Source organism: Bactrocera oleae, chromosome 4 (genome assembly GCF_042242935.1).
Source record: "Bactrocera oleae isolate idBacOlea1 chromosome 4, idBacOlea1, whole genome shotgun sequence".
In the NCBI taxonomy this organism is placed as follows: Eukaryota; Metazoa; Arthropoda; class Insecta; order Diptera; family Tephritidae; genus Bactrocera; species Bactrocera oleae.
The window spans coordinates 7,661,198-7,688,830 of NC_091538.1; the positions used below are offsets into that span (position 1 = coordinate 7,661,198).

Sequence of the window (27,633 nt, forward strand, 5' to 3'; positions counted from 1 at the left end):
ATAATATTTATTTAAGTAATATTTATATTAATCTGATATAAGGGAGGGTCAAAGTGCTGAGCGACCGTTTATAAAATACTCTTACAATTTGCTGTTTCAAAAAGGTCCTAAGTCGCCGCTTAAATGACACTAAAATTATTTTAGTTAGCCTTGAGGTCTGAAAAAAGAAAAGAAAAGGCAGCTGCAGGTCTTTCGTTTCCAAAATAGTGCACGAAAATTATTCTATCGTCTAAGTCCAAGAAATGTCTATAACCACTAACTAGCTTTGAGGTCTGCGAAGAGCAGCTAGTTCCATAAGCCTTTCGTTTCCGAAATAGTGCATACAAATTATTTCTTCCTTATCTAAAATATATCGCCGCAGATGACTCTCGACTAGACTCCGGATTCGATGCCATATTTCGAATTTAATACCGATTGGACCAGCTCTAATCACTACTCACAATCATCGACTCAAAGTGCTAAGAGACTGATCATAAGATATCTTTACAATTTGCTGGCTCAAAGTGTTCTCAGTCCGAGTCATTTTGTCTAAAATTCTTACGACTCCGAACTAGACTCCGGGGTGGACGCCATTGTAACGATTTATTATAAATAACCAGCTCCAAATACTATTCAAAATGTTCAATTGATCGAGCGACTTTTTGGTATGGGTCTTTAGTTAATTTATCTAATAGACTTTTATCAAGCTTATTTCTTTATTTACAATTTTTTTTTGGGATGATACTTAGTCTCGCTATTTGTAATACAAACCACCTCAAATGTCAAGGAATATGAAAACTCTCAAGATCATTCGAACACTCAAACAGCAAAAGAGGTTACATTTATAAAATACCGACAAGTAAAGATGACTTCTTAGAAAAGAGGTTAGGTTTATATTCTTATATTATCTTTCTTGTTAGGTGGAAGTCGCTCGACGGCAAGTCAAACTCAAAATCATTTGTTTAACCGACCATCCCATGATCGATTCTCTAAATACTGCTGACAGTGGGTCTGAATTCAAAATGTTTATGAAATTCGGTAAAGAAAATATGTCTTCTTTACGATGTCTGTATTCAGAGGTCTGGACCTTAAAGTGCCCCTCATTGTGCTCGAGCCGTCTCTTGTGAACCGAAACTATTCTAGATTTATAAAACTAAATTTTTACGAGATGTTGTTTAGCTTAGGACTAAACAATCTCATATTTTCGGTCGGTATCTGAGACCACATATAAATTCTATACCTTATATGACGAAATACTGACCAAAAGAAACAATTTTAAATAGAGTTTAGTGAGTAGTTTATAAAACCTTTTATTAAATAATTTATTTAGTTATGAGTTTCACTTATTATAAGAACATAGCACATATTATAACATTTTAAATCTCGGTTATGGTAGTATCGTGTTTTTATGCAAATAATATGTATTAAAGTAAGCTCGGAGCTGCAACACCGATAATACCTTCAACAAAAAAATTAATTACTAAAGCAAGCAACTCCAGTGAAACCAAGCTCACCCAATCAGGGTAGCAAGCAGTATGGCAGTGGTTACTGCCTATCTATCCACATCCACCTTTTGTTTGAGTTGATGTGGCAACTCGTTGTAGATGAGGGCGGGAACATGCGCTGAAAAGATATATTATTTATTACTATATTCTATAAGTGGAAACAAAAAATCGGTTACGCACTGTTGCATTTGTAAATTAGGTCCGACCAAATGATCATCTCCTGCGAGAAACAGAAAACGCCGAGGCGTCCACCTTTCAATGTGGAGTCGTAGATATTATGAGAGTCTAAGATCAAATTTTCGCCTTCATACATTCTGATATAGAGAGGTAAAATATTAAAGATTTTTGTTTCGTAAAACATTCACATTTTCTACCTTAAGCGTATCAGGCCGATAGCCGGTCTATGCAATAACGACCAACGATATGACGTTTTCTCCTTCCAACCCACATTCGCTGGATCCTTCCACAACAACTTAACTTGATCCGGCGTATCGCCTGAGTGCCATAGACTGTTACGCAACATTGAGCCAGGTCCTGTTATGCTATCGACCAACTTAATCTGTACGCCCGGTTCTGAAGAAGCACGGAATGGTGTTGATTCCCAATATGTCTGTGCGGCCTTCTTCCACATAACCACATAGAACTTGCGATTACTTTGATAACTAAATATGAAGCCTACATAATCGTCGTCTGTGTCATCATTAACATAGAATGTGCCCTCAAAGTCGACACCACCAAAAGCGTCTTCTCCCACCACCAAGCCGGGATCACTATTCAGTGTTTGTACGATTTCGGAACCATTGGCGTGAACTTCCCAATTAGGGTCACGTTGTGCATCACCTTCCGGATCGAGTATAACCGAACGGATTGCGCGGAAGTCCGTTGAGTAAATCATAGAATTGTTCGGGCAGTTGTCAATGAAGTTAGGCGAACCATCCTCGTCCTCATCGTATTCGCAGATGTCACCCTTGCCGTTGTCTGTGACAAAAAATAATATTAGCAATATTTTGTAGAAAGCTTCGGTATAATGATACTTACGATTTAAGTCCGTCTGATCAGGGTTTCGTACTAAGGGACAGTTGTCGCGATGATTTGGTATGCCATCACCATCCATGTCGTCATCGCATGCGTCACCCCTGTAAACTCAAGTAAAAAAACAAGTTCTGCAAGCATTATTCCCACTATCATACTTACTTGCCATCACCATCGGTGTCCAACTGATCAGAATTACTGATAGAGTTACAATTATCTTCGCTGTCTTGCACACCATCATCGTCACCATCGATATCCGAGTCGCACGCATCACCGACCAGATCGCTGTCACGGTCCTCCTGCGACGGATTCGGTATGGTCGGGCAGTTGTCACAAGCATCGCCTATACCGTCATTGTCCACATCGGACTGATTCGGATTTGGTATTGTCACACAGTTATCGTACATATTCGCTATATTATCGTTATCCATATCGTCATCACAATCATTACCCATACCATCGTGATCCGAGTCCAGTTGCTTGCGATTCGGCACGAATGGACAATTGTCGCACGCATCGCCCACGCCATCGTGATCCGAATCCGACTGATTGTCATTATAATCATAAGGGCAGTTATCCTTATCATTCTTCTCGCCATCACCATCCGCATCATCGTCACAACCATCACCAATGCCATCATTATCTGCGTCTTCCTGTCCCGAGTTCGGTAAATCTGGACAGTTGTCACGTCTACAACGTACATCACCGCAGTCCAAATCGAAATCGGCCCAACCGTCGAGATCACGATCACGCCCGCAGACGAAACCATTGCCAGCCCAACCGACATTGCATTTGCAGGTATACTTGAAGTTATCCATTAGCTGACAATTGGCATTGTGATCGCAAATAGTGCCATCAGGGCACATGTCAGATGTAGGTAAGCAAAGATGAGTGCCGTTTGCGAAATAACCATCCATGCACTTGCATTGATACGAGCCCTGTTAATACAAATATTTTAGTGGTTCGTCATCTAAAGACTTAACCAACTTACGATCGTATTTACGCAGACTGAGTGCGCGTGACAGCGGTCCAAACCCTTTGCACACTCATCGATGTCATTGCAAGTTTGTTTGCGAAAATCGGGTGCAATATATTCCAGATAAAAACCTGTAGTATATGTGATACAGATCTTAAAATATTTCTCTTGTAGTTGCTTCGTTGAAATCTTTTACCTCTGCTATGCATTCCATCGTAGCCAAGTGGGCAAGGTTCACAGCGAAAACCGGGGTTTAGATTTATACATTCCGTCTTCGGATCGCAAGGATGATAAATCTCGCATTCGTTGATGTCACGGCATTTTGTGCCATTCATATGTGTACCAGGTGAGCAGGTTATACAACGAAAGTATGGCGGGAAGTCCATTTCAACGCATTCGACGCCTACAAAAAAAAATTTGGAAATATGATAGACGAATTTTAAATTTCAACATACTAATTGCGTTCGAGCGAGGACATATAAGTTTTTACATTAGTAAAACTTTTTCCGACCAAAGTTTCTTGTTCCAGTTATGCAGCCCGGTTCTGACCGTATCTTATTAAAGGTTGAAGGTTTGGAAGCTTTTTCGAGGCTAAAAAGCAGTTATTAAGGAGGACTGGAATATATGTATGGTCTAAAATTTAATTTTTCAAGCCTTGTTTTCGATGGATACACACACATGATAGTCCGTGGAACCCACCTACATGGGTTGACTACAGGATATAAATATTTTCCATATAACCGATTGCTCAGTTATAAAACTTTGCTATATAACTCGTATAATTTAAGAGATACGCTCACGAAATTTTTTGCCAGAATTACGCTCTATATATAAAAATTGTGTGGTGAAAATTATGCGTATTGAACGACTATTGTTTATAGTTCCAGTACACATGATTGTTCGAAAACAGGTTTTAACGCTTTAACTACTTCAATATCGAAGCTAGGAATACGAAATTTTGTGCAACAATTGCATATCAGAGACAAAATATTTACAGCGAAACTCATAAGTATTGGTTGACTATAGCATATAGCGTTCATACCAGAGTTACTTCGAAAATGAGTTTTAGCATTATAACTAATCCAATTAGGAAGTGTGAAACACGAAACTTTGTAAAATCTTTTTATATCAGAAACATAAAATGAATAACAAAATTTATGTAGATCGGCTGACTATAACATATAGCTGCAATACAATCGTTTTTTCAAAAACGAGTTTTTGTATTTTAAGATTTCTAGTTTCGAGACTAGGTACGCGAAACATTGTGAAATAATTGTATATAGGAAATATAAAATGGGCAATGAAATTTATCGATATTATCGCTGTTTAGTACAACAAAACAAGACAGAAAATGGAAATATGCAGAAATTGTGGAACCTATGGAAATTATTGAAATGGAAACTAATTACCTCGACTTCTTAAAAAAAATGCGTTACTATTTCGGGAAAAAAATCTTTATAAATTTTTTATTAAACTTCAATTTATTTACAATTATAAATACAGTTTTTAGCAACATTAAATGTTAAAAATTATCGATACTAATAAAACATATAATTTCCATTTTCTGTTTTAATTGGTTGCACGTACAGCTGCCTGTCTACAACAACCGCTTGTTTGCCACATTTCCAATATTATTGGCTTTTTAGTAATTGCCACGCAAATTATGCGTGCTTTGTTGAATACTTTCGCATATATTTCGTTTCGCGCTGATATTGTTGAACGCTTTGGACGGGCACTATAAAGTTACCTGCGTGACAACAACAAAAATAGAAGAAGAGAAAAAAACATAAATTAGTGCATAAAGTTGGAAATTGTGAGCGAAATAAACGAAAGGGACTGTGCTGCGAGCTATATATATAATATTATACAAGTATGTACATATGTATGAATATGTATGCATGTATGTATGTATGTATATACCATATATGTTCGCATATGAGTCTATAGCGCTGGTTAAACTCATAAAATACTGAGCAACTGCTAATTTCGTGAAAATAAAAAATCAATTAACACCCGTTTTATGAGCAAAAAAGATCGCGCCTCGGGTGTCAAGCGATCGGCTCGCACGCCGTCAACTCAAATTATTACATTTTTAAAGGAATTCGCCAATATCATAAATCATTAATTGACAGACGGTCTGAGGAACGTTGAAGGAATGTACAACAACAAAAACAAGAAGAACAACAACAATAAAAATAACAACAATAATCAAAAACAAAACAACAACAGTTTCTCCAAATCATATTTGTATGTAGTGAAGAAGAAGAAAAAAACAAAAAAAAACATACAACAACAAAACATTTTTGGTACTCACCCGAGGGACATGGTCCATCCACACAGGGATTATGCTTGCTGCAAGTACGTCCATCACCTTCATAGCCAATGGGACAGGCATCACACTGCGCACCATTCAATGTATCGTGACACTGAACGCCTCTGCAACAGTACAACAACAATAACAACAAACAATAAACAAAGCAAAATGTAAATAAAAATTGTGTAGCGCAACACAAAAACAATAATAACAAGTGGCAACACAGACCACTTGCTAGCTGCGACCATAACCACACACATACACCTCTTCACTTATGTATATATGTATATATTGTATATATCTGTATGCATACATTTGCCGTGTGTTAGCACGTTTGACAGCACAACAATAACAACAACTACACAATAGGTATATTGGCTGGCATTATAAATGATCTTGGCAGCCGCGCGTTAGCTGCACGCCAGCGCTTATGACAGACACAATAAGCTGAAAGGTGATTTTCACATGAACTTCGCATATTTCACACACGTGTGAATACTGGGTGGATGCGGCAAAGGCCACGAAGAATTAGAAGAAAAGGAAATTAACTTTCGTAAAATAGGCACAATGTGTGCGGGTGAGTACTAGCGGTGGCAGCGGTAGGAAGAAGCGTTGAGCATTACGTATACGAGTATAAGTTAGACGGCTTAGATGAACTCATAAATATTGTGGAAAAAATCTCGCAGTTTTGTGTTCGATGTTGCCATCTCGATGGGATTTCATTTAGAAAATAGCATCTTTTGTCACTAAGTCTTTTAAAACAACCTTTTTAAGCGTATTAACTTGTTAAAATCTTCTCTTCAAACAGTTTTTTACCATGGAGGTGCCACCTTTTCGAGCTTGCATACTAAAATTCGGCTTTAAAAGAACTTTAATATTACCAAAACTTCTTTTAAATACTTTCACAACATGTTGCTTATTATAGAGTTGCCACATCTTCGTACTTTTCTATTATAATTCAGCTATACCATATAAAAGCTGTTTCAGTTTCAAAAGGCCTTTTTATTCATTTAAAAGTCTTAAAGAAAATATATATAAAATTCGTTTTGAACTATTTTGCTATTAAGAATGCGATGTGTTATAGAAACAACTCAGAATTTACAAGTGGCATACATTTTTCGTCGGAAATCTTGTTGGAAATCTGGTATAAATTTTTGGTATAAAAATGCTACTCGCTGTATTCATCTGACATAATTCAAAATTTATAAGTGGCATAAATTTGTCATTGGAAATCTTGTTGAAAATCTGGTATACATTTTTGGTATAAATTTGGTACACGCTATAGATTAAATTTTTTAATAATTTAGTAATGAATTTTTAAAAATAAATAAAAATTTGGTATAAAAATTGACGAGAGGCTGATATAAATTTTCAACATTATACCAAAAATGTACAGCAGCTAAATGTGTAAAATTTATGACAGCCTTTCACACGTTTTTATACCAGATTTTACACCAACTTTTTTTTTTTTTGGAAATTTATTACAAGTTCTTAGAGGAAAAATGTATGCCACTTGTAAATTTTGTCTCATGTCAGCTGAATAATTTATTATCAAACTCAAACTATAAAACTATAGCATGTACCAAAAGTATGCCATTTTATACACTTTATAATAAATTTTCCAAAAACTGTTTGATGGTGTTATATCAGATTTTTGTGGCTTAAATTATTAGTTGAAAGTCTGATATAAAGTTTTTGCATAAATTTGCTATACTCTATACTACAAAACTCCACAGGAATTTGGTATAAACTTGTTTCAAAATTTCTTGCGTGTATGATGTTAATTTTTCTGTATATAATTCATAGGCAGTTTTTAGAGATGGTATAAATTATAGAAAACACATGTCTGATAAAAAAAAAAGTGGTTTCCAACTGGTATATATTTTTTAACATAATTTTTTTCAAAATTTGTCTGAAATACGTTCTTTTTTTGTTTTTGACACTCGTTTGCAAAATTTTTTGGTATACACCAAATTTGGTATAAATTTGGTATTAACATTTGGCATAAATTTGGTATACAACTTTTTTGCTAAAAAATCCCGTAAAAATTACCGCAGTGTCTTACACATCTGTGCGAAAATTATTGCATTCTTCAGCTTAGCGCAGATAATTGGAATTTCATTAATGGCAATGTGTAAATCGTGTTTATTAAAAATGCAAGTGGGCTGTGTGTAACCAAAAAGCCTCAGGCGTAGCGAAAAGATACAAAGCTGGGAAGAGATATACTACAGCATAAGCTAAACAAAGGATTTTATACAATAGCGAAATAAAATAAGGAAAGACTATAGAAAAAGTGATTATTATTATATGAAAATAACCGAATGCATATGCATATATCAAAATAGCGCGTGGGTTGAAGGCGTTAACACTAAGCGCTTTTGATTCGCCGCAAACAATAACCCAAAAAAGAAGATAGAAACATGTGAAGCAACGTGGGAAACTGTGCGCGCAGTCCAAATAAATTACGATCAGCCGGCAAAGTAATTGGAAAGACACTTATGTACATATACGCAGAGAATATAAAAATTGCCTTAGTTTAAACTGTTAAGCTTGAAAAAAATTTAGAAATATCTTTAAATGAAGCTGATTGATTCGAAATGTGCTTGCGAAGCGTACAAAATAAGCGCATTTCTATTGAATTCTAAGCCGCTTTCTGTTTTGAAAAAGGCTAACATAGCAATACTTTATACAAAAATTCGATTAGATTGGACTATTGAAAAGTTTTGTTTTTAAAATCTTTACTCAAAAGTCTATTTTTTATAAAGTAGCTTCTAATTAAGCAATGCTCTGATCTTTTTGAGCAACAGTACAAATGAGTTAGCTGAGTATTAAATCCTCTGAGGTAAATTATATGTAAAATCAGCCACACTACAACATCACTAACCACCGTTAGTATAAAAATCATAACTTCCAATCAGCGCTAGTATAGGTCTGGGCTAAAATTCCTATAAAACTCTTAACAATTTTTACGCCAGCTTATATAGTCTAAATGGCTGTAAAAATGTGCTGGTTTAAATTGAGTAATTAATCGTGTTGTTGGTTGCATATACCTATGTAAATACATATCCACATACATATGTTTACAATAATGCTTGTGTTGAGTTTATATGGTAAAAAGCGCTTTTACATGCATCAAGCGCCAGTCGTTGATGTCGCGTGTTTTCACTGATGCATATCACAATATGATCTGTTGGTAAACAAGTTCACCTACACAATTTGGCGGCGCATATGAAATGCCTGCAATGCGCTGGTAGCATACACAGCAGGTAACATACAAACGTACTTATATATATAAGCACGTAAATGGAAAAGGGAGTGAATGGTTAGGTTTTATCTTCGATATAAGACAAATATTGCGATGTTGCGAGCAAGAGAAAGAGAGAGAGAGAAATAAGTAGTTAACTACCACTATACCAGAGCTAAAGTGAAAGGAGGTTGCGAGGAATATACTCTGAACTTTATCTTGTTGTTTATCTGGTTATCTTCATCGGTTTTTTTTCACAAAATTTTCAAGTTTGTTTAAGGAAAACAAAAACAGTTGAAGTTGTTCCTAGTTAGTCTCCACATAAATTAATTTTCTGCACCCTATATTGCTATTAGCACGAAAAAATATTAACCATTGTTGTCTTTTTTCTGACGAGCACATCATTTAACGATCAGTTTCAGTACATCAGCTTATTGCAGCCTTGTTTACTGTTTGGCAAAACTATTCAAGCTTCGTAAATGCTAAATAAACGCAAGCAGCCGACAAATACGAATTTTACACACTACGCAACTTAGCATTAGTGACCGCTACGGTATTTTGGAAGCTTGAGACATCGACCCAAAGTATAAACACCTACGCATGCCACAAACACCGCAAGCGATAAATGTACAACTAAACGAACAACCAAACAAATGACGAAATGATGGAGGTAATTGCACCGAGATGCACCGATATGTATGCACGGTTGGTTGCGCCCAAGTCGGAGTGGATTGTGCATGCGATATGTACCACGAGCCAAACAAATAGGCAAACACACTTGGTTAAGTAGGAAGGTGTGTAGTATGTGGACAGCTCTATGACGTGGTCAGCATGCGGACGGACACAAGAGAGGAACAGCGACAACGCAGTGTCTTTCAGCCACTTAACACATTTGGCCACTTAGGAGGACCATTTGCAGTCATGGGTCGACTTGAGAGCACACTGCAGAGGTGACGGCGTATAAGTGGCAAACTGAAGAAATTAAATCACAGAAAAAAATGTGTATTGCACTTAATGCTGTAAGATCAATTAGATGGGGTTGATTTTGTTTCGCTTTGTTGGTATATTACATTGTAGGAAAATTACGAAGCGGGTCAAAAAGGGCCTAAAAAAGTGCTATGTTGGGCATAAGAATCTTTAAGTAAAAAATATTCTAGATTCGAAGCAACAAGTCGAACTACTGTTTGAACTACAGTCCGTATTGAGCTAACTCATACTGTCAGTATGCTTCGATAGAAGGTCTGAAGATCACCGACATTTCGAAATAATGTGTAATTTCTCAAGTGTAGGCCAATTTTAGAAGAAAACAACTACCTTCTAATATAGACCGATGAGACCAGTCTTCGAACAAAATATTAATTCGCAACTTTTATTAAGATCTATGGATTTCCAAGCATTTTATACTGCAGATTCGAACCTTTATGAAAAAATGTTCTATAAAGTTTATTACGATGAACTTTTACCTTTTGTAAATATTAGAAGTTTGCCACAGATGGCATTATTTCTGATAAAAAAATAAAGAACTAAGCAGTTATCACATCTTTGCTATGGCTGATATCGAGCTCAAAGTTGATTTGGGACTAACTAAGTCAACAGGAAGAGGTCATTGGAGCTGCGGAAGTTTGTAAAATTGCAGATATCGGGACTTCTGGAGTACTTAGGTACTTGCTGAGAGCTCATCGTTCTGTCGAAATTCACGCAAGCGTCTTCGGACAAGCACATTCTAATAGTTTGAGAATATTATATGAGTTTCTATTCTGCGAAGCTGTTATTCGCAACTTTTTGAATGAATATCTTTGAATCGCAGAATCTACTTCGTAACATGAAGGATTGAAGGCGATCAAAGGAAAAGCGCTACGCATATACCTATATATTTCCAAACTCCTCCAAATCCAGATTGTGGATCCACATCAATGAATTTAAATGGTTGAAATTTTTTAATTTTTAATGAAATACCGGCTGGTAGTAATAGAAAACGCACTACCCGTTATAGGAAGTGGAGAAAAACAATGATTTGCTTCGTAATACCGACAACTCCGTAACGACTTTATAGATTTGGGAAGGATAATTATGACCCTTGCTGACAAAATATCGGTATTTATAATTAACTGCATATCTCTAAGCCACTGATCACTTTAACCTAGAAATCAATAAGTGGCTACTATTTGCATTGACATAGTAGAATTCGCAGTAGTAGAGATGTCACTTCACAATTATACTCTCTAGTACCACAGACGCCACTTCTTTGTTGCAGTAAAGTGCCGTGACGTTTTCCGTAGACCGCAAGCTAAGCGCAAATCAGCTGGTTTACTTTTCTAATTTTACGATGCTGTGGCATGAAAATTAGAGGGCGTATATGTTGTACAGTTAGTTGCAAGATTTATAAGCCACACACGGTTACTACGGTACTAAGTAACTGTATTGGCTGCTTGCAGTCGCCCGTACCGTATTTACGCATAAATTACGATGTACGCAATAAAAGTCAACAAATTCATAGGCACTCTGGCAAGCAGACAGTCAGTCAGTGGTACTTTAAGTGTGGCATAACTGCTTCAGCGCTTCACTTTTTGTTATTGTTACGGGCTTTCTTTTATTTTTTTTTTTTTTTTTTGGTGAAGTCTGCAGCATGCGGTAATGTGAAACCACAATTGAAGGCGTGGCGCTATAAAAAATTTCATCAATTCAAAGTAGTTGCATATAATTTGGGGCGATGTATGATAAGTTGGCGGCCCTAACGCCATGGCGGTGGAAAGCCAGCGGCAGAGTAGTAGAAGATACCGCAACAAGTGCGGATAGTTGGTTTGTGGTTAGAGAGCATTTAGCGAGCTGGTAGTTCGCGCTAAAGGCTAAGGCTATAAGCATAGTGGAGCGAAACGCAAACAGAGTGATTCAGTGGTGGTGATGAAAGAGGGAAGAGTAAGGCAGAAAGATACATAAAATGTATGTGGACCTGGCTTGCTAAGTGAATTGTTGAAGAGGTAAGTAATTTGTATACCAAGAACACTAAATTGCCCAAGACAGCGCTATAATATCTGCAGAAATTCACCAGATCGGATCACAATATCATATAGCTGACATACAAACCGAACGAATGAAATAATGTGCTTGTATGGAAATTATTTATTTGTGAAGGTTATTCTAGCTTCGTTGCAAACGAAGTTAATGCTTTTTCTTATTTTTATAAATTTTTTTTTTCCTGCTTTACTGTGTGCCCAGCCTAAGCGCACCGAGGCTTATATATGTGTTTTTGTGTACATAAATTTCAAGTTGCGTGTTATCAGTTGGCTGCAGTCGACACATACTGTTGATACTTAATGAAGATGCAACCAATTGATATCACAAAGCAACAACAACAACAAAAACAAGTAAGCGTTGAGTTGTTGAGCTCCAATAAAAGCGTGTGTTATTAACAGCTTGTAGCTGTGTGCAGGTGTGCTTGCCGCGCTGGCATTTGTGTGAGTGTGCGCTTGCGTTTAAGAGAACCACTACGACCGCAAGTATGTGCTATTAACGCTTGTGCCGCAAGCATTTCGTTTCGTTAACCCAACCTCAATTGATTTGCATAAAATCTTGGCCACCAACAAATTGTTAGCGATCACAGACAAATGCACCGCTTTAATGCACTTGTTATTGTGGTTGTTGTTGTTATCGTTGCCTGCGTTGCACTATTGGCCCAACAGCATCGTAAATGTCAATAAGCATTAACGGTGATATGTGACCGGACGCCAGTCAACAACGCCAACGAGCCGCTGATAATTTCTTTTGTATTTTAAATAAGTTAAGCAAAAAAAAAAGACAACAACAACAATGGAGTGAAATATATTAAAAGCTTTTGGGCGTCGCACAGCCTCGATTGCCGCACTAAATCAATTAAATGAGGCGCGTGGTAGCGGAAAACCATAAAAAAAGAAACCAAAAACAATAAAAACAACAACAGCATTAACCATCTTATCTCACCAACTTAGTGCGGCACTAATAAACTGTTGCAACTTATGTGGCAAGTGCATACAATATGCAAAAATGTGTTAACACTGTCACATCTACACTACCTGCATGACGCCCTCTCTTCCCTTCATACCCCCCCACCACGCTCATTGATTGCTCAATTCATTGCAATGAAATACGCAGGCGCAAAACTGATAAAAACGCTATATTTTCCCAGCTTTGTTGTTATTGTTGTTGTTGCTCTGCTGACCGCTTGTTGTCTCTGGGCCTGCGGACATCAAAAACACCTTCCACCGGCAAGTAAATTAATTTCACAGCAATTTACAACCTGCTTACAGCGTCGTTCAACAATCAACACTCTCGCGGCTTATCGATTCTTTTTATTAGGGATGCATTAAGCTGGTAGCTACGATCTCGCATAAAATGCATACATTGCATTCGTGCATACACTTATGTATTTACTCGCATCTGCTTTTGTAATCGCATCAAAAAGTGGACTCAAGGCTCTACGCCGTTGCGCTGCCGCGTGATTCATATGCAAGTTGGCGATAAAAAGGTGTGTGCTCATAAAGTTGTGCAGACAATTTAAACTGGTTTCGGCTAGCACCTGAACTGGGATAATCCGTTGGTATGTAAATGGCAGGGCTAAAGAATTTTACTCACCAATTGACGGTATTTAAGTGAGGTTATGGTAGTTAAAACAAAAAAATCTCAGATGTGTGGAATCGGTTGTATGACAGCTATATGCTTACTTTACCGCATTTCGATAGTTTTTGTTGTGGCTTATCTTATTGAGCTACAGAATAATATAACAAAGTTTCAAGTTCTTAACAGCTTAACTATAGAAGTTATATTAGATTATTTAATAACTGAACAATCGGTTGCATAGGAAATTTATGTTATAGTAGTCCGATATTCATTATTTTTGCTGCTAACTTTCTTATTAAAATTCTAAAAATTAAAGCTAAAAAAATCAAGTCTTTAAAGTCTCATTATTTTTTATCTGAACGATCGGTTGTAGATGAGCTAGATTTTGGTATCATCCCAACTGGCGGTTTTTCCTTACCCATATTTCTATTTTAGCTTTGTTATATCTGCCATATTTCGCTGCCTTATTCGAAGTTGCGGGTCTAAGACTCAATATGAACAAAGCTATTGAGCTAAATAGATTGAGATTTCATCCAGAAGCGCACTGGCATCAAAAACTATGGCGGAAGTGCGAGAATACAGAATTATTCACAACGCAGAATCTTATTTAGTATATAAAAACCTATCACTAATTGAGCGCATTTGAAATTGCCACGAAAAGGTGCGAATGAATTGCGCATGCGCACATCAAAATATTTGCGTTTGCGTCGTAAAACGAAAATTCAAGCAAAATTTAACTATTGTATGTATGTAGTAGTAATAGAAATGGTGCAATAAAAGAAGCTCGTAAAAATGCGAGCACACTGGTGACACTTACACATAACAGGGACGCTCCGCGCACGTAACGCCTGGCTTACAGATCTTGCCGTCACCAATCATGCCGGCCGGACAGCGGCCGCACCTCAGACCCGCCATTGTCTCAAAGCAGTCAACACCTGCAGCAGAGCAGAGAAGAAGAAAGCAAACAAAAGATATAATAACAATAAATAAAGCGCGAAGGAACAATAAAGGAGAAAACCGCGTGACAATAAAGCGACTAAGTGCGATAAAAACGGTCGAGCCGAGCGTTAATGTACGTGCTGCAAACAGCTCTAAGTATTTGTTTACGCCATCAAACAAACAGCCGTGCGTAGTTGGCTTTGTGGTTTGACCAAAGCTAATGTAGCGATTTGCAGGCATTGCAATCAGCAAAATTAAATTTGGCATTTGACTCTATCGGCTACTCACCAGGATAACATGGATTCGATGTGCGACAAGTCGGCTCGATGCGTAGACTATTGCTGGCCGTGGGCTCCTTGCAGCCGGCACAATTCTCTAGCAGTTTGCGTAAGTAGGCGATCTCTTCGCGTTGGTGGGCGATATCTTCGCGCAGCAGTTTTACCAAAGCCATTAAGTCGCTGATGGATTTTGCGAGGGCGTCTAAGAAGCAAAGAATAAAAAGTGAAACAAACAAAAAAAGTCAAGTAAATGGGAACAACAGCAGTGCTTATAAGAATAATGTGTGGTGGAACGTATGAAAAACATATGGTTTAAACATATATACACACACGGTCATTGTAATAGTTACCATTTTCTTTCATAGATTAGAGAAATGCCTGAATGTGTAAGGTTGTGTGTATTTTAAGTTCTATGGATTTTAAGGACTTTAGAAGATGTTTCCGACGGGGGGGTTGATAACCGGGCGGTATATTTAAGCGTCTCGACATTTTTTTTATACTTTCAACAGTCAACTGTGACCTGACCTCGTACTTTTTCTTATCGCTTTAATTTGCGAAACTTGAGAATATTTAAAATAAAGTTCTTCAACCTACTCGGGACTTTAGTCACACCTTAAAAGAAGTTATCGACTTCTTAAGATCGGTGGATCAGGCAGTTTTTGAGTTCTAGCGTAATTTAGAGCATGTATCCTCATTTCAATGACCGTATGTGTAATAAGAGTTGATGTGCTGCTAAAGCGCAGCTAAATTAAGTCAGAGCATCGCTGCACACACAGTATTAGTAGCACAAGAACAAAAATAAAAGAATGACTGCAAACTAAGCTCGCAATCGAGGCACTATAACCGTTAAGGGGGAAATGTGCGCTTTGCAAAAAAAAAAGTGCAAAAAATTACACTTTTGCATTGCCGTCAATGTTTTTGCCGTCATTTAAGGCGTTCATTACTGTACGAATACTGGTCGGTGGGTTTGCACTGCTGTGTGTTGCTGCGCATGCGCAGCTGCATGTGGGCTAAGTGAGTTTGGTTTGTGCGCTGGCACACAAGGTATAATAGTAGCAGCGGCAGCAAAATAACAACAACATTCAACAATAATAATACAGCAGTGTGGCATAATAAAGAAAAGCACAGCGCTTACTCTGCTTTGCAATCCATTTTATACACTGCAATTGCCAGTTCGCACATTTCGATAATCCATGGAGGTTATCATGTCGTCGCTAATGTCGATTGACACTGCCGACTACACCCAAGCGCGCATGTCACAGTGCTTGATTGTAGTACATAGCTAAATACGTTGCCCTGTTGCTCCGAACTGTGGGAGGCCGTCATGGGCGAAACCAAAAGCAGCCGCAGTGAAGGCTCTTTGATATGTGGTTGTTAGGCAAAATAGATTTTTTTAAATATAAAACTATACTATAAGCTGATTAATTTCAGATCAAACCTGTGAGCTTAACAGTAGCTTTCCTGGTTAAGTAAGCTACCAGCGCTAGTCATTAGAGACTGATTCAGTTCATTGGAATTTAAACCAAACCCGAGCATCTGGAATAAAAGCCGAAAGAAGTGACTGACAATTCTTAGCTGCATCAACAGATTTGAGCTCTGGTATTTTGTGAGTGAATTTGAAATTGGTCGAATACTGATTTATGTAATTGTTCAAGGAATAACTTGAAAAAGCTTTCCTACGTTCAGTACGTATACCCATTTGGGCTTTACGGAGGTAAACTTTTTAATATTATATATGTAATGAGTCACACAGCAGAAAATGTAAAAAGCTTTCCTAAGCTCGGTTAATATACTCCTGAAAGCTTTTTGCGGGCTAAACTTAAATTTATACGGAGTTAATACTCTCAAAACTCATATATTTACCTCTTAATTTTATCGCGCAATAAATAACTTAAAAAAGTTTTATTAACCTCAGTACATATGGTAAATAAGTTTCTTAAAGCTTTTTGTAAGCTCTCTTTCAGAGTGGTCTAGTAACGGTCTATTGAATTGTACAACATGAAAATGCCTAGTATGGACATTTCAGTTAGCTTTTAGTACGCTGATATTGAAAGTTAATCACTATTTGAAACTCAATTTATCTCGAGTTATTTGATTCGTCAAATCGTCAATCAAATAATAAAACGAACGCGAACTTGAGAAAGCTCTATTAAGCTCAGTATACACATATGTGTCTTGGAGCTTTTGAGAAGATCACTTTGAAATTGGTTGTGATTTTTTTTAAATGTAAAACAAAACAACTTAAAAAAGCTTTATAAAACTGGACTATTTCTCTTCTCTGGAGCTTTTTGCAGTTTAATTTCGAAAAAGAGTTTATCGGATCATATAAAAATCAGTATTGAAAAGCTTTTGTTACACGCTACAAATATTCCTTAGAGCAGTTTTTTTTTGCTTAGAAACTAGGTCACATAATTGGTATAAAAATGTAGAAACCATTCCCACATCATTCAGTTTGTACCGAGTTATTGTTATACTTGCTTTCTTCGCCTTTTTTCTCACACTGTACGCCAAAAGCGAGTGTGGGCTTTGTCTATTAAATGAATTGACAGTTTCAAAGAAGAATGCGAGCTGCACCGCAGATATGCAAATGAGTTGAGACAAATTGATGGAGAGGTAGAAAGCGAAAATACAGGAAGTGAACCATAATAACAACAAAACAAACTAGAAATAAACCAGTAATTAAATAAAGATTTACACAAATGACACTAAAGACCGCACAACTATGACAATCTTTAAGGGGTAATAACTTTAACTAATCAAAACAAGCATCGAAGAAAAAGGGAAAATTAAAATAAAAGCATTTTTGAAGATAAAACTGTGAAAATTTCCATATTTTACCTTCACAATCGCCATGCATCATCGGTATATCGCCGCGTTGTTCGAAATCTAACGGTAATTGACGTTGCGTGAAACGCTCATAACTGCTGTCCGAGTTGTAAAAGTTGCGCACGTCGCGCTTTTTATTCTTCTCTGCAATGAAAAAACGAATAACAAATGCAGAAGAGCAACAAAAAATAGGAAATATTAATAAAAAAAAAATGTATTACGCCACTTTCAGCCATTTAAAGCAACAAACCAGACTAAAAGATTACTTACCACGCTCTGTGGTGGCTTTCGTCTTCAGCATGCGCCTATTACCACGCCGATTAAGACCTTTCTGACAGTTGGCGCGCTGCAGCGCATGCTCCAAATTGCCATAAAAGTGTAAAGGATATTTGCGCTCACGGAACTGCGGAAGAGTAAGAAAATTAACAATTATTACCAATTGCGCATTTATGACACCTACCGCTCTCTTTAACACATTTTATTACCCAGTTAAATTGGACTTACCAATTTTATTACCGGATCATCCATCTGTATGTACAACTTCGATAGGTTCATATCGAGTTCGTGTGCGTCGCTTTCTTTGCAATCGACGAGAAGCGCAATGCGATTTTTGTGAAAGTGCAACGCCATCGAACGTATCGTGCTCGTCTCGTTGATATTCGGTATGACAAATTGTAGCGATTCGGTAACACCGCTGGCACTAATGTCTAGTGTTACACGCTGCTCGCGTCGATCCAGGAAAAATGAGAACTTATGCTTGAGCGTCGGGAAGTCAATCATGAAAAGTGCTTCGATGGAGATATGTAGTTTGCGACGGGGACTGTAGAATAAGAGAGAGTGAGCGCGAGATAAATAATTGTTATATTATGATAAAAAGACGACGAACTTGCTTATTTTACGAGATTACGGTCTGACCTCATCTCCTAGAAACTCTACGTCTAAAAACTATAAGGCAATAATCTGATTCCATACAACTTCTTTTATAATTTTCAGTAGAAAAATAATTACTTTAATAGATTGGTAGAAATAGGGAGTCGCAAGGGTGCAAGACCACAGACTCCCGCATTTACGATATTATTAGACCAATTGTGCTCATTTGTTAAGCTTAGAGACGAAACAAGGCGAAATTAAATTATTTAAGGGTAAGGGTACGGGTAGGAGAGAGCGAGGGAATAAGAGAGTAAGAAGGATAGTGGCAGAGAGCAGAAAAGAGAGAAGAGACTGAAGTCTACATTGTCAATTGTGCTGTTATGGAGGGAAAAATATAATATGTGTCTAGAGAAATACAAAATTTGAGGTAGAGAGAAATAGCAGTAGAATAAGTGAAACATAGGTATAGACATAGAAGGATCGAGAGATAAGTTGAATGAGTGGACGAGAAAAATTTTGTAGATAGGAAGAGATAGATATAAAATCAGTGAAATAAAGCTATAGGTAGAGAGCGATAGAGAGGAAATGTGAGTGAGTGTGTGAGAGAGATTTATAACCATCAGGATCAGGTATGTAAAGAATATTTACCACGATTTATAAACTTCTAAAATCTAGTATCTATTTCTGACTTATTTCGAAGATATTTCTCTGAAATAACCTTCAAAACTTACCGTATGTGTCGCATGGAAATCACACAATCCCCCTTTTTGATATGTTGTTCCAATTCGGCGGACGCCACTGTGCAATAAATTAAAAATTATTGATTCAAAAATGATGAATGGTGCAAAATTTAATATCAAATATAATATATGTGTATATATATTTAAGTATTTTTTATCAGCATGCGTAAATATTTATGCAATTTTCGCCAAAAATATGCCAAATATCAAATATTTGGTAATCAAGGGAAGTAGCAAGCGCAAATATTGATTGATAAATATTAACAAGAAATATTACTCATTCAGCGTTGGTACTCACCTGGATCCAGTGACAGTGTTGATACATCGCCAATCCACAGTGTTGTGGCGACAAAAATAAATAAAAGTCGCCAATTCATTGCTCAGCTTCGAGAAAAGCAACGCGGTGGTCTGCAATTTGTTGTTGTTTTCGCGCTTTTAAGCGGTTTACAAAACTTAAAAAATGTTATCTGATTTGATGTTGTTGCTGTTGTAATTCTAAAGTGTTTGCATATGTAAGCGAATATGTACTTATCTCTGTTATTTGTCGTCGGCGTCTTATCGAATATTCGTCAGCTGCAAAAATTTACAAAATAAACAGCAATCAAATGAAATGGGCGTTACGAACTGCAAAAACAAAGTAAATACGAGTTATTGTGCCAACAAGTTTTGTATAAATTTACGAAAAAATTTATTTACAAATATATTTTTATTTTTATTTTTTTGGTAGAAACATTGCCTACAAGTATGGGTTGAAAATTTAAGCATTAAAACAAAATATAATAAAAAGAAATTAAAAAGTTTAAAAGTATTTTGTAGTATAAGTTTTTTGTCATAATTAGTTGAAAACATACAAAATATAAATTAATAATTCGCATTCTATTCTATGGAGAAATAATTACTTTTTTCTGTCTTTGCAAGAAAAATACTTAGTTTTTTCTAAGGAAATAATACTCCATCCAATTTTTGCATATGAAAAAAAATATATTAAAAAAATAAAAACTAATAACATATTTTAAATTTTTGTTTGAATATCAACCATATAAAAACCGACAATATTTTAATATCTTTTCAGCAAACAAAATTTTATTTCAAACACATTTATCTTGGTTTAAATTCTTTTAGGAAAAAAATATTAAAGTGTTTTAAATAATAAAATTCTTAAAATAAATTTTTAATCACTGAAAATATTTGTATGTTTTTCCGGTAAGCAAACCATCAGTTTTTAAAAATTTCATTTTATTCTTTTTTTTTTTGGGAAAAACAGGAATTTGCGAAATTTTTGTTTCTTCGGTAAATTATTTTTTAGGAAAAAATATAAAATTGTCTTAAATAATAAAATTCTTAAATTGTATTTTCGATCATATCAAATGAAAATATTTTTATAATTTTTTTAGTAAACAAAAAACTAATTTTTTGAATTTGCGAAATTTAATTTTTTTTTGAATAAAATATTTTTAAGAAAAAATATTAAAATGTCTTAAATAATAATTTTCTCCAAATATATATTTTTTTGTTTTTTATTCGGGAAAAATTCGAATTCGCGAAATCTAACTCTTTCTGGGATTAAATATTTTTATATATTTTTAGTACACAAAAAAAATTTTCAAAAAAATCTTTTTTGATGTTTTCTTGGAATTTGAAAAAGTTTGAAAAAATTTAGTTAGAAAAATTCATTTTTGATTGTTTTCCATGTTTTCTTAAAATATTTCAAGTTCTTTATTTATTTGCTGAAAATATATTTTGAGGCGTAAATTTAATAAGTTTCCAATATAAAGTAAAAACTTATTAAAAAAATTCAAACAAAATTTTTTTGTGTCATTACGTATTTGATTTATTTGGTAATACTCAAAGTTTCATTTTTATTTTAGAAGAGAGGTTAAAGAGGTGTTTAGATACAAATTTCCAAATTCTTAATCTATTTTGAAAAATATTTATTTTAAGGAGCAAAATTAAAACAAAATTATATAAAAAGCATTTTCTCTATAATAAAGGTACATAACTCTTTTTTGAATTTAAAATAAAAAAATTAATATAATAAATATAAGTGAAAACAAAAACGGAGTTTATTCTAAAAAAAAATAATATAGTAAATTTTTGATACCTATATTTCTTCCTCAGAAAAATATTTCTCTTCAGTCAAATAAAAAACAAAAATACATAAACATATAATTTTATGGAAAACATTTTTTCGGTTATTTTTTAACAACTTTTTCGTATTGAAAGGCTACTTCTAATTAATTTTTTAAGTACACTGCTTCGAAAAGTTTTTTATTGTTACTATTTAGTAAAAAATCGTCTAGTTTTGATAAAAAAAATATTTTAGATTTTATTTAATATTTTAAAACAATTTACAATTTTTTCAACAACGAGTTCCAATTTTTTTAACCTCAAGCTTTATAAATATATATCGAATTTATATCTTTACAATATTCACAAATTTTTTTCGAAAATGTCCACAAATCACGCAGTTTTATGCCAATGCCATCGCTCGTAATTATACAGTAGCCAATTTGCTGGTAAAACACACAAATCTATTATCATTTCTGCGTTGACAGCTGAGTTGATAAAAAACCTCGCACAACACAAACAACAAACATAAAAACACACAAGCGTCAACCACAAAAATCGTGCGTCTCTGCGTCGTGAGGGCGGGAAGTCGGCAGGGAGGCGGTGCGTTTGGGTGGCAGCGTGTTACTCGTTACACCACATCCAATGAGCAGTAAAGACATCGTGTGGAATGTGGTGAAGAGACAAACCGGCAAATGCAACCAAATTCAGTCAACAAATGTTGCCGTTGCCATAATTGAGTTGCGCACGACTTGTCAACACAGTTGGAAGATAGTAGACGCAAAAGCAAATGTGACAACCAAATAGAATAAATAAATGTATTGAAGAAGCGATAAATAAAATTATAATACTTTTTATGAAAAGGTCAAAATTTGGTGGTGCTGGAGAAAAGTTGTAAAATCATAGAATTTAATAAAAATTATTATATTATATATGCATATTGCAGGCGTCATTGCATATTCCGATGGCTCGTATATGTGTGCCTGTCAGAGAAAGGGAGATAGAGAGCGAGAGATGTTGAGAGCCATATAGAGAGGAGAGAACATAGCTGGACGAAAGCCATTGATCAGAGTATCAATAACAAATAAAAACTGGAAGGAAGGATCCTTAACGGATATGCGACACAGCTTGTTTTCCCCATAAGTCAAGCACTTACTGTTATTAATTGACGAGAGAAAAGTCATAAATAAAGTACAATAAGGCCCCTGAAGCTGACTTACATTAATAGGAAATTCAAAACAGGGAAACGACTCCTAATCCGTTATAGATAAAAAATTATTCATTCGCTCCAGCTGATAATCTTCTAAACTCAGCTAAGATAACAGGAATTTCTAAACGTGATTTACAAAAATATTCAATATGTGTCTCTCTTTCGTAAGCTCGCGATATGCTCTGTTCTCACTCTCTCAGCTAGTAATATAATATGTGAGCGCTTAGTAAGAACCGTCCAGACCAATTTTGTGCATAATAAAAAGAAAAGGAAGGTTTCTCCCTATAAAGTTTCTGGCTCTTTAACTCTTATATTGTACTTTGTTAAAAAGAATCAATAGAATTACTTAGCTATTTTTCTTTCCCCCTCTCGAGCTGTGAGCTCAACTTAATTTGATGTAATCCCGTTAAGTAAATTGCCAAACCAGTCAAGCCGCCAAATAAAGCATTTCTTAGAGCTTGTTGCTTGCTGAAGACTACTAGCACAGTCAGTAAGAATCTACATCTACATTTATGGTCAAAAGCCAATCAAGCTGAACTCATTTGAGCTTTTGAAAAAGTGTCCAGCCATTTCGATGCTTCCAAAGTTTCATAAGTCGCTAAGCGGCGTGGTAAGAAATTAGCTTACTCAAATATGCTTAAATGTGCTGATAACTGACTAATTATATATATATATATGTATGAGAAGCTATATCATAACCTCAAACCACAAAGTAGCGATTGTGTCATACACCAACAAACGCTACCAGTTTTCACTTTCTTATTAATTGTTTGTCAATTTCTTCAAGCAACGCAGGAAATAGCAGCTTAAATGAATTCTTCACAACCCACACACTTGAAATGACGTGTGAAAAAAGTCTGAAAACTAAATTGAGTAGAAAGGAATTTCCAAGCTGCTTTTATTGCCCTACAATACACGCTTTGCAACTTCAGCACTTTTAATCGGCCAACCACCGACTGCCGAAAAGATCACTAGTGGCTGCTTGCAAGAAAGTAGCGCGTAATCAATACAACCGATCAATGACAGTTGAAGTGTCACTTTTTCACCCAACTTCTTTGTCAACATTGACTCGTACTTATACCTACTTAAGCGTATATGTATTCGTCTGTGCGTATTCGGCTATCTAACGATCAGTGCGTCTGTCAGTTTGTCTTGATCGCAAAGCGACGATCTTCATATCTCATATGTATAATCTGTGCGACTGTCGGATCAGCATTCTTCGCGCCAGCAGCAGCAACAACAATGCATCGTAGCTGTCATTCGGCCTGCTGTGAGCTACTGAACTCACTTTGTGACGGTTTGATAAGCCGCTTACAGCGTTTTGCCGCTGCAATCGATTGTTGGCCGCAAGGCTGACTAACTGTTGTTACAATTGCGCACATTTTTGTTGCATTTTATGTAATGTGATTTGTGTATTTGTTGCGCTACTAAGACTCTGAATAATTTATGCGCTCCGTCAGACTGAATTAAGTCAAGTTAAGTACTAGAATCGGCATATAAAAGCGATAATTGGTATTTGAAAATTTGTCCTGGAATCCTACCAAAAATAAGTGCGGTATTTAGATTTAAGAATCAGTTGTATATCTATTAAAAGAGTTCAGCAGCCTTTTTCTGCAATTTTGGGTGTATATCTTGATGTCAAGACAACTGGAGTATCCAAAAAGTTCTCAAAAAATGGTGGCATCCACTCTACATACTGTCACAATGCCCATAGATTGACCTAATCCTAACAGATAATTAAATACGCCTTTAAGATCAAATGGTTCGGTAGGTCAATGTACGTGACGGTAGCGTCACCGCTGCTGAGTGGAATATTGAGATTGATAATTGTAGAAAAGGAAGAGTTTTTTCGAAGAAAAGTTTTTTTGCGATCCGATCTGAACGATCTAAAATTTAAGATTATTAATATATTAATTTCAAAAACCGCAGCAGAACTGAAAACTATAACTTATTTGAAGAGTTTTAAAGAATTTGAGCCCTTCATCCAACTACATGTTCTTAGACCCGTTTTATTAAGCAGATGCATTGAAACTCGTTATGATAAAATTTTTACTGGGAGATCCAAATTTTTCTGGAGGACTCGATGAACATAAAAGAAGCTAACACTTTCTCCACGTCTTATCCCTAGACTAGCAGACTTTTGCGGTTTATTGGTATACATTTACTCCTTCAATACTCCAGCTTTCTTTAGAAAGATAATATGTATCCAGATAATTAAGAAATCGGCAAATCACCGACTTGCCATTAATTGTATGGAACTTTCAATCGTACTGGACGTTCGATCGCCATTTTCGGAAGGACTTCCATCAGAACAAAGTTCTCAAAGAAAGCTTTGACAAAGAAATCATTTTAAGCCGAATTTCGAAATAAAGTCTCCAAATGGACTATGACTGGCGAAATTCATAACACTCAACCTAACCCTCCAAAACGTCAACCTAGCCTTCACGCGGTACGAGGCGAACGAGGCTCTGATGATCCAGAAAAGACGGCATGAACGTATCATCAGCAAACAGGAAACTCCTACACCTCTGCCAGCCCAGCCCAGCAGCAACACCGATCGCACAGGAGCTAGGCTCGGATTGATTACCGAAAGCGAAATAGACAAATCGCATAACACTTAGAAAGTCTAATGAGCTGAGCACATTTATTATCAACCTTCTAAAAGCTGCGATAATGAGGATCGGACACCATGGAATCCAGAAATAAGCTAGAAACTGAGCTTCGGCCGACGTGAGTAGTCATACAGCAGCTACTAATTCGATCTCGATACTGAAATTTTTAAAATAAGCCTCGGTTTTATGTGAATTGTTTAGCTTCAGTTCTTAAGTATATTAAGTGACCGGAAAATTTATTGATGTGGTTTAATTAACATTCCATTTCTAGGAACTCGAAGTGAGAATCAGCACTGCGTTCATTCTCCCGCTTTACTTATGATTCATCTCTCGCCTGTTGCGCTTTGACACCGTTTTTCATGCCTCATTCTTCACTTGCATTACTAGCTCATGACATCACTTTCTGCGCCCCGCTCACAGCCGCAAATCGTTGACAGTTTTACTTTTAATGCCACAATGCAATATTTTAAACCGTATTAATGTCATAAAGCGGAATTTGTGAAGGTGGCATGCAAACACCTACATCAAGAGCGCGACACAGAAAGAAACAGAGTAGAGTCCCCGTAAATTAAGTTATAGAAATGAAATAAGTTTCCGTTATTTAACTTTGGCAATCAATAATAATGAAGGATTAAGATGACGGCTTAAAGAGAAAATGCACTTTTTCGTTATAGAAAATAAGAAATTGCAGCATGATCACATCAGAAAAGGATGAGGTTCCGTTAGACAATATTTTTCGAATACAAATGTTTTAAACTCCGCTTTTGATACATTATTTAGTTGTTTTTTTTTCGATATAACCACTTTTTCAATAAATCGACACTCCAAGTAACGACAGGACACTCGAGCATTGCTAGACTCTTTCTGCATATTTTCTCAGCGATTACTTCACAACACGTACACACAAACAAAAAGTAATCCATAAAATCACCACAAAGGCGCTTTCCACCGCCCACTTACATACAAGCAACCACCGAGCCACACAATGCGCGCCTCAACCACTTCGCCGAACGCGTTCAAAAGAACTTCGAAGGCACACCACTAAATTCTCTGCGCTCACTCACCGCGTGATCCAACGCTCGTGTCGTACGGCGTAGAAATGATTAGCGCGATCGGTGGGAGCACCGTATTGGGCGCGTGTATGCAACTGTTGTTGCTGTCAAACGTCAACAACAAATGTTGCGCGCACGGCTGCTGCTACAACAAACGCAGCTCCTGCTATTGCCGTTGCTGTTGCTGCCACCAGTTGACAAAAGTGCTAGCGGCGACTTTTTATGGCGATTGACAAGCGCGCCAGGTAGCCGCCAAGCGAGTGATCGACGAACTGGCCGCGCTTACGGCCGTGGCGGTGGCGCATAAACGACATCTACCAAATTCGTGTGGCGTGTTGTGCGAGCAAAGTGTAGCGGCACGGCTGGTTGGCGCATATGCGCACGCGCGTAGGCAGACAAGTTTTTCCGCAAGTCAAATGTTTGGGTAGAGTGTAACAGCAGCAACTTGCACGTTGTTAGTCGCCGTTAGCGACAGCAAATGCAACAGCTAGAGTCGAGTCAACATGGTCTCATGCTTGGGACAGCTGTTGTTGGCTGTCAATGGAAAATTCAAGTAACGCGCGCCACTACATTTGTCTACAGCCACTCGCATAGTCGTCCAGTTGTTTGTAGCACGCGAGCGCTTTTTAGCTATCGAACTTGTTCGAAGCGCACCGACGAACAAGCAAATAAGTAGTTGCACCAATTTCAATAAGCTCATACACACTTACACACTTCTTTGATGATACAGTGGGGCACAACACGTAGAAAAGTGAAACAAATTTGAGTGATTAGTAAAGCTTCGGAATTTGATTTAAATTTTTTAGTAAAACGGAAAATTATTATTCCAAAAAATATTTTTAATTCAAATAAGTAAGGGTAATGAAATTTTAAAATCCAAAAAATCAGTCCTTCGGCTAAGTGTTTAAGAGGAAAAAGTAAAGCATTTCGAAAATACTGAAACTCCATCGAATTCTGATTCGTGTTGGACTCTAAATTCTCACTTTTGTACAATATTTAAAACAATGTAAAAGACTCGGAAGACACTGTGTTTTCATTTAGTACAAAGAATGAATTGTGATATATTAGGCTACCAGACGATACTATCTGATTTAAATCGATAAATAAAGTTTAAGGTTTCTCCTATAGCGTTCTCTGTTAAACGTTGAAAACGGCGAGTTAGCGGAAGACAGTCGTGTTTTTGGGAAAAAATAAATTCTTCTTAAATTTTTTAAAACCCATCAAAAAAAATAATGCGATTATTCAAATGATCCCAATCGTTTTTTATATATGACACGGTTATGTTGAGAGGGATCACTTATTCTATCAAGCCAGCCCGTTATTTATTTTTTCATATATTTTATTATATATAATATATTAACTTCAACACAAAATATGTTATCGCGCAAATAATTTT

General features: G+C 36.3%; 1 protein-coding gene across 2 annotated transcripts; it reads right to left on the reverse strand.

The window, feature by feature from the left end:
* Nucleotides 1–1,259: 1,259 nt before the first annotated feature.
* LOC106618200 (cartilage oligomeric matrix protein) lies at nucleotides 1,260–26,526 on the reverse strand. 2 transcript variants are annotated; one of them, XM_036374853.2, is made up of 16 exons: nucleotides 26,146–26,526; nucleotides 19,595–19,869; nucleotides 19,288–19,354; nucleotides 18,191–18,506; nucleotides 17,957–18,089; nucleotides 17,699–17,830; nucleotides 14,871–15,062; nucleotides 14,461–14,578; nucleotides 5,807–5,928; nucleotides 3,689–3,895; nucleotides 3,508–3,623; nucleotides 2,679–3,454; nucleotides 2,523–2,620; nucleotides 1,859–2,462; nucleotides 1,665–1,798; nucleotides 1,260–1,602 (listed from the first exon to the last, which is right to left on the reverse strand). In XM_036374853.2, the coding sequence occupies exons 2-16, from the start codon at nucleotides 19,671–19,673 to the stop codon at nucleotides 1,532–1,534; spliced, it is 3,165 nt and encodes a 1,054-aa protein (XP_036230746.2). In that variant the 5' UTR covers nucleotides 19,674–19,869; nucleotides 26,146–26,526; the 3' UTR covers nucleotides 1,260–1,531. The 2 variants fall into 2 exon arrangements, with proteins under 2 accessions (XP_036230746.2, XP_069964073.1); XM_070107972.1 differs by lacking the exons at nucleotides 1,260–1,602; nucleotides 1,665–1,798; nucleotides 1,859–2,462; ... (2 more) ...; nucleotides 3,508–3,623; nucleotides 3,689–3,895 and adding an exon at nucleotides 4,931–5,239 and having other exon boundaries at nucleotides 26,146–26,514.
* Nucleotides 26,527–27,633: the final 1,107 nt, after the last annotated feature.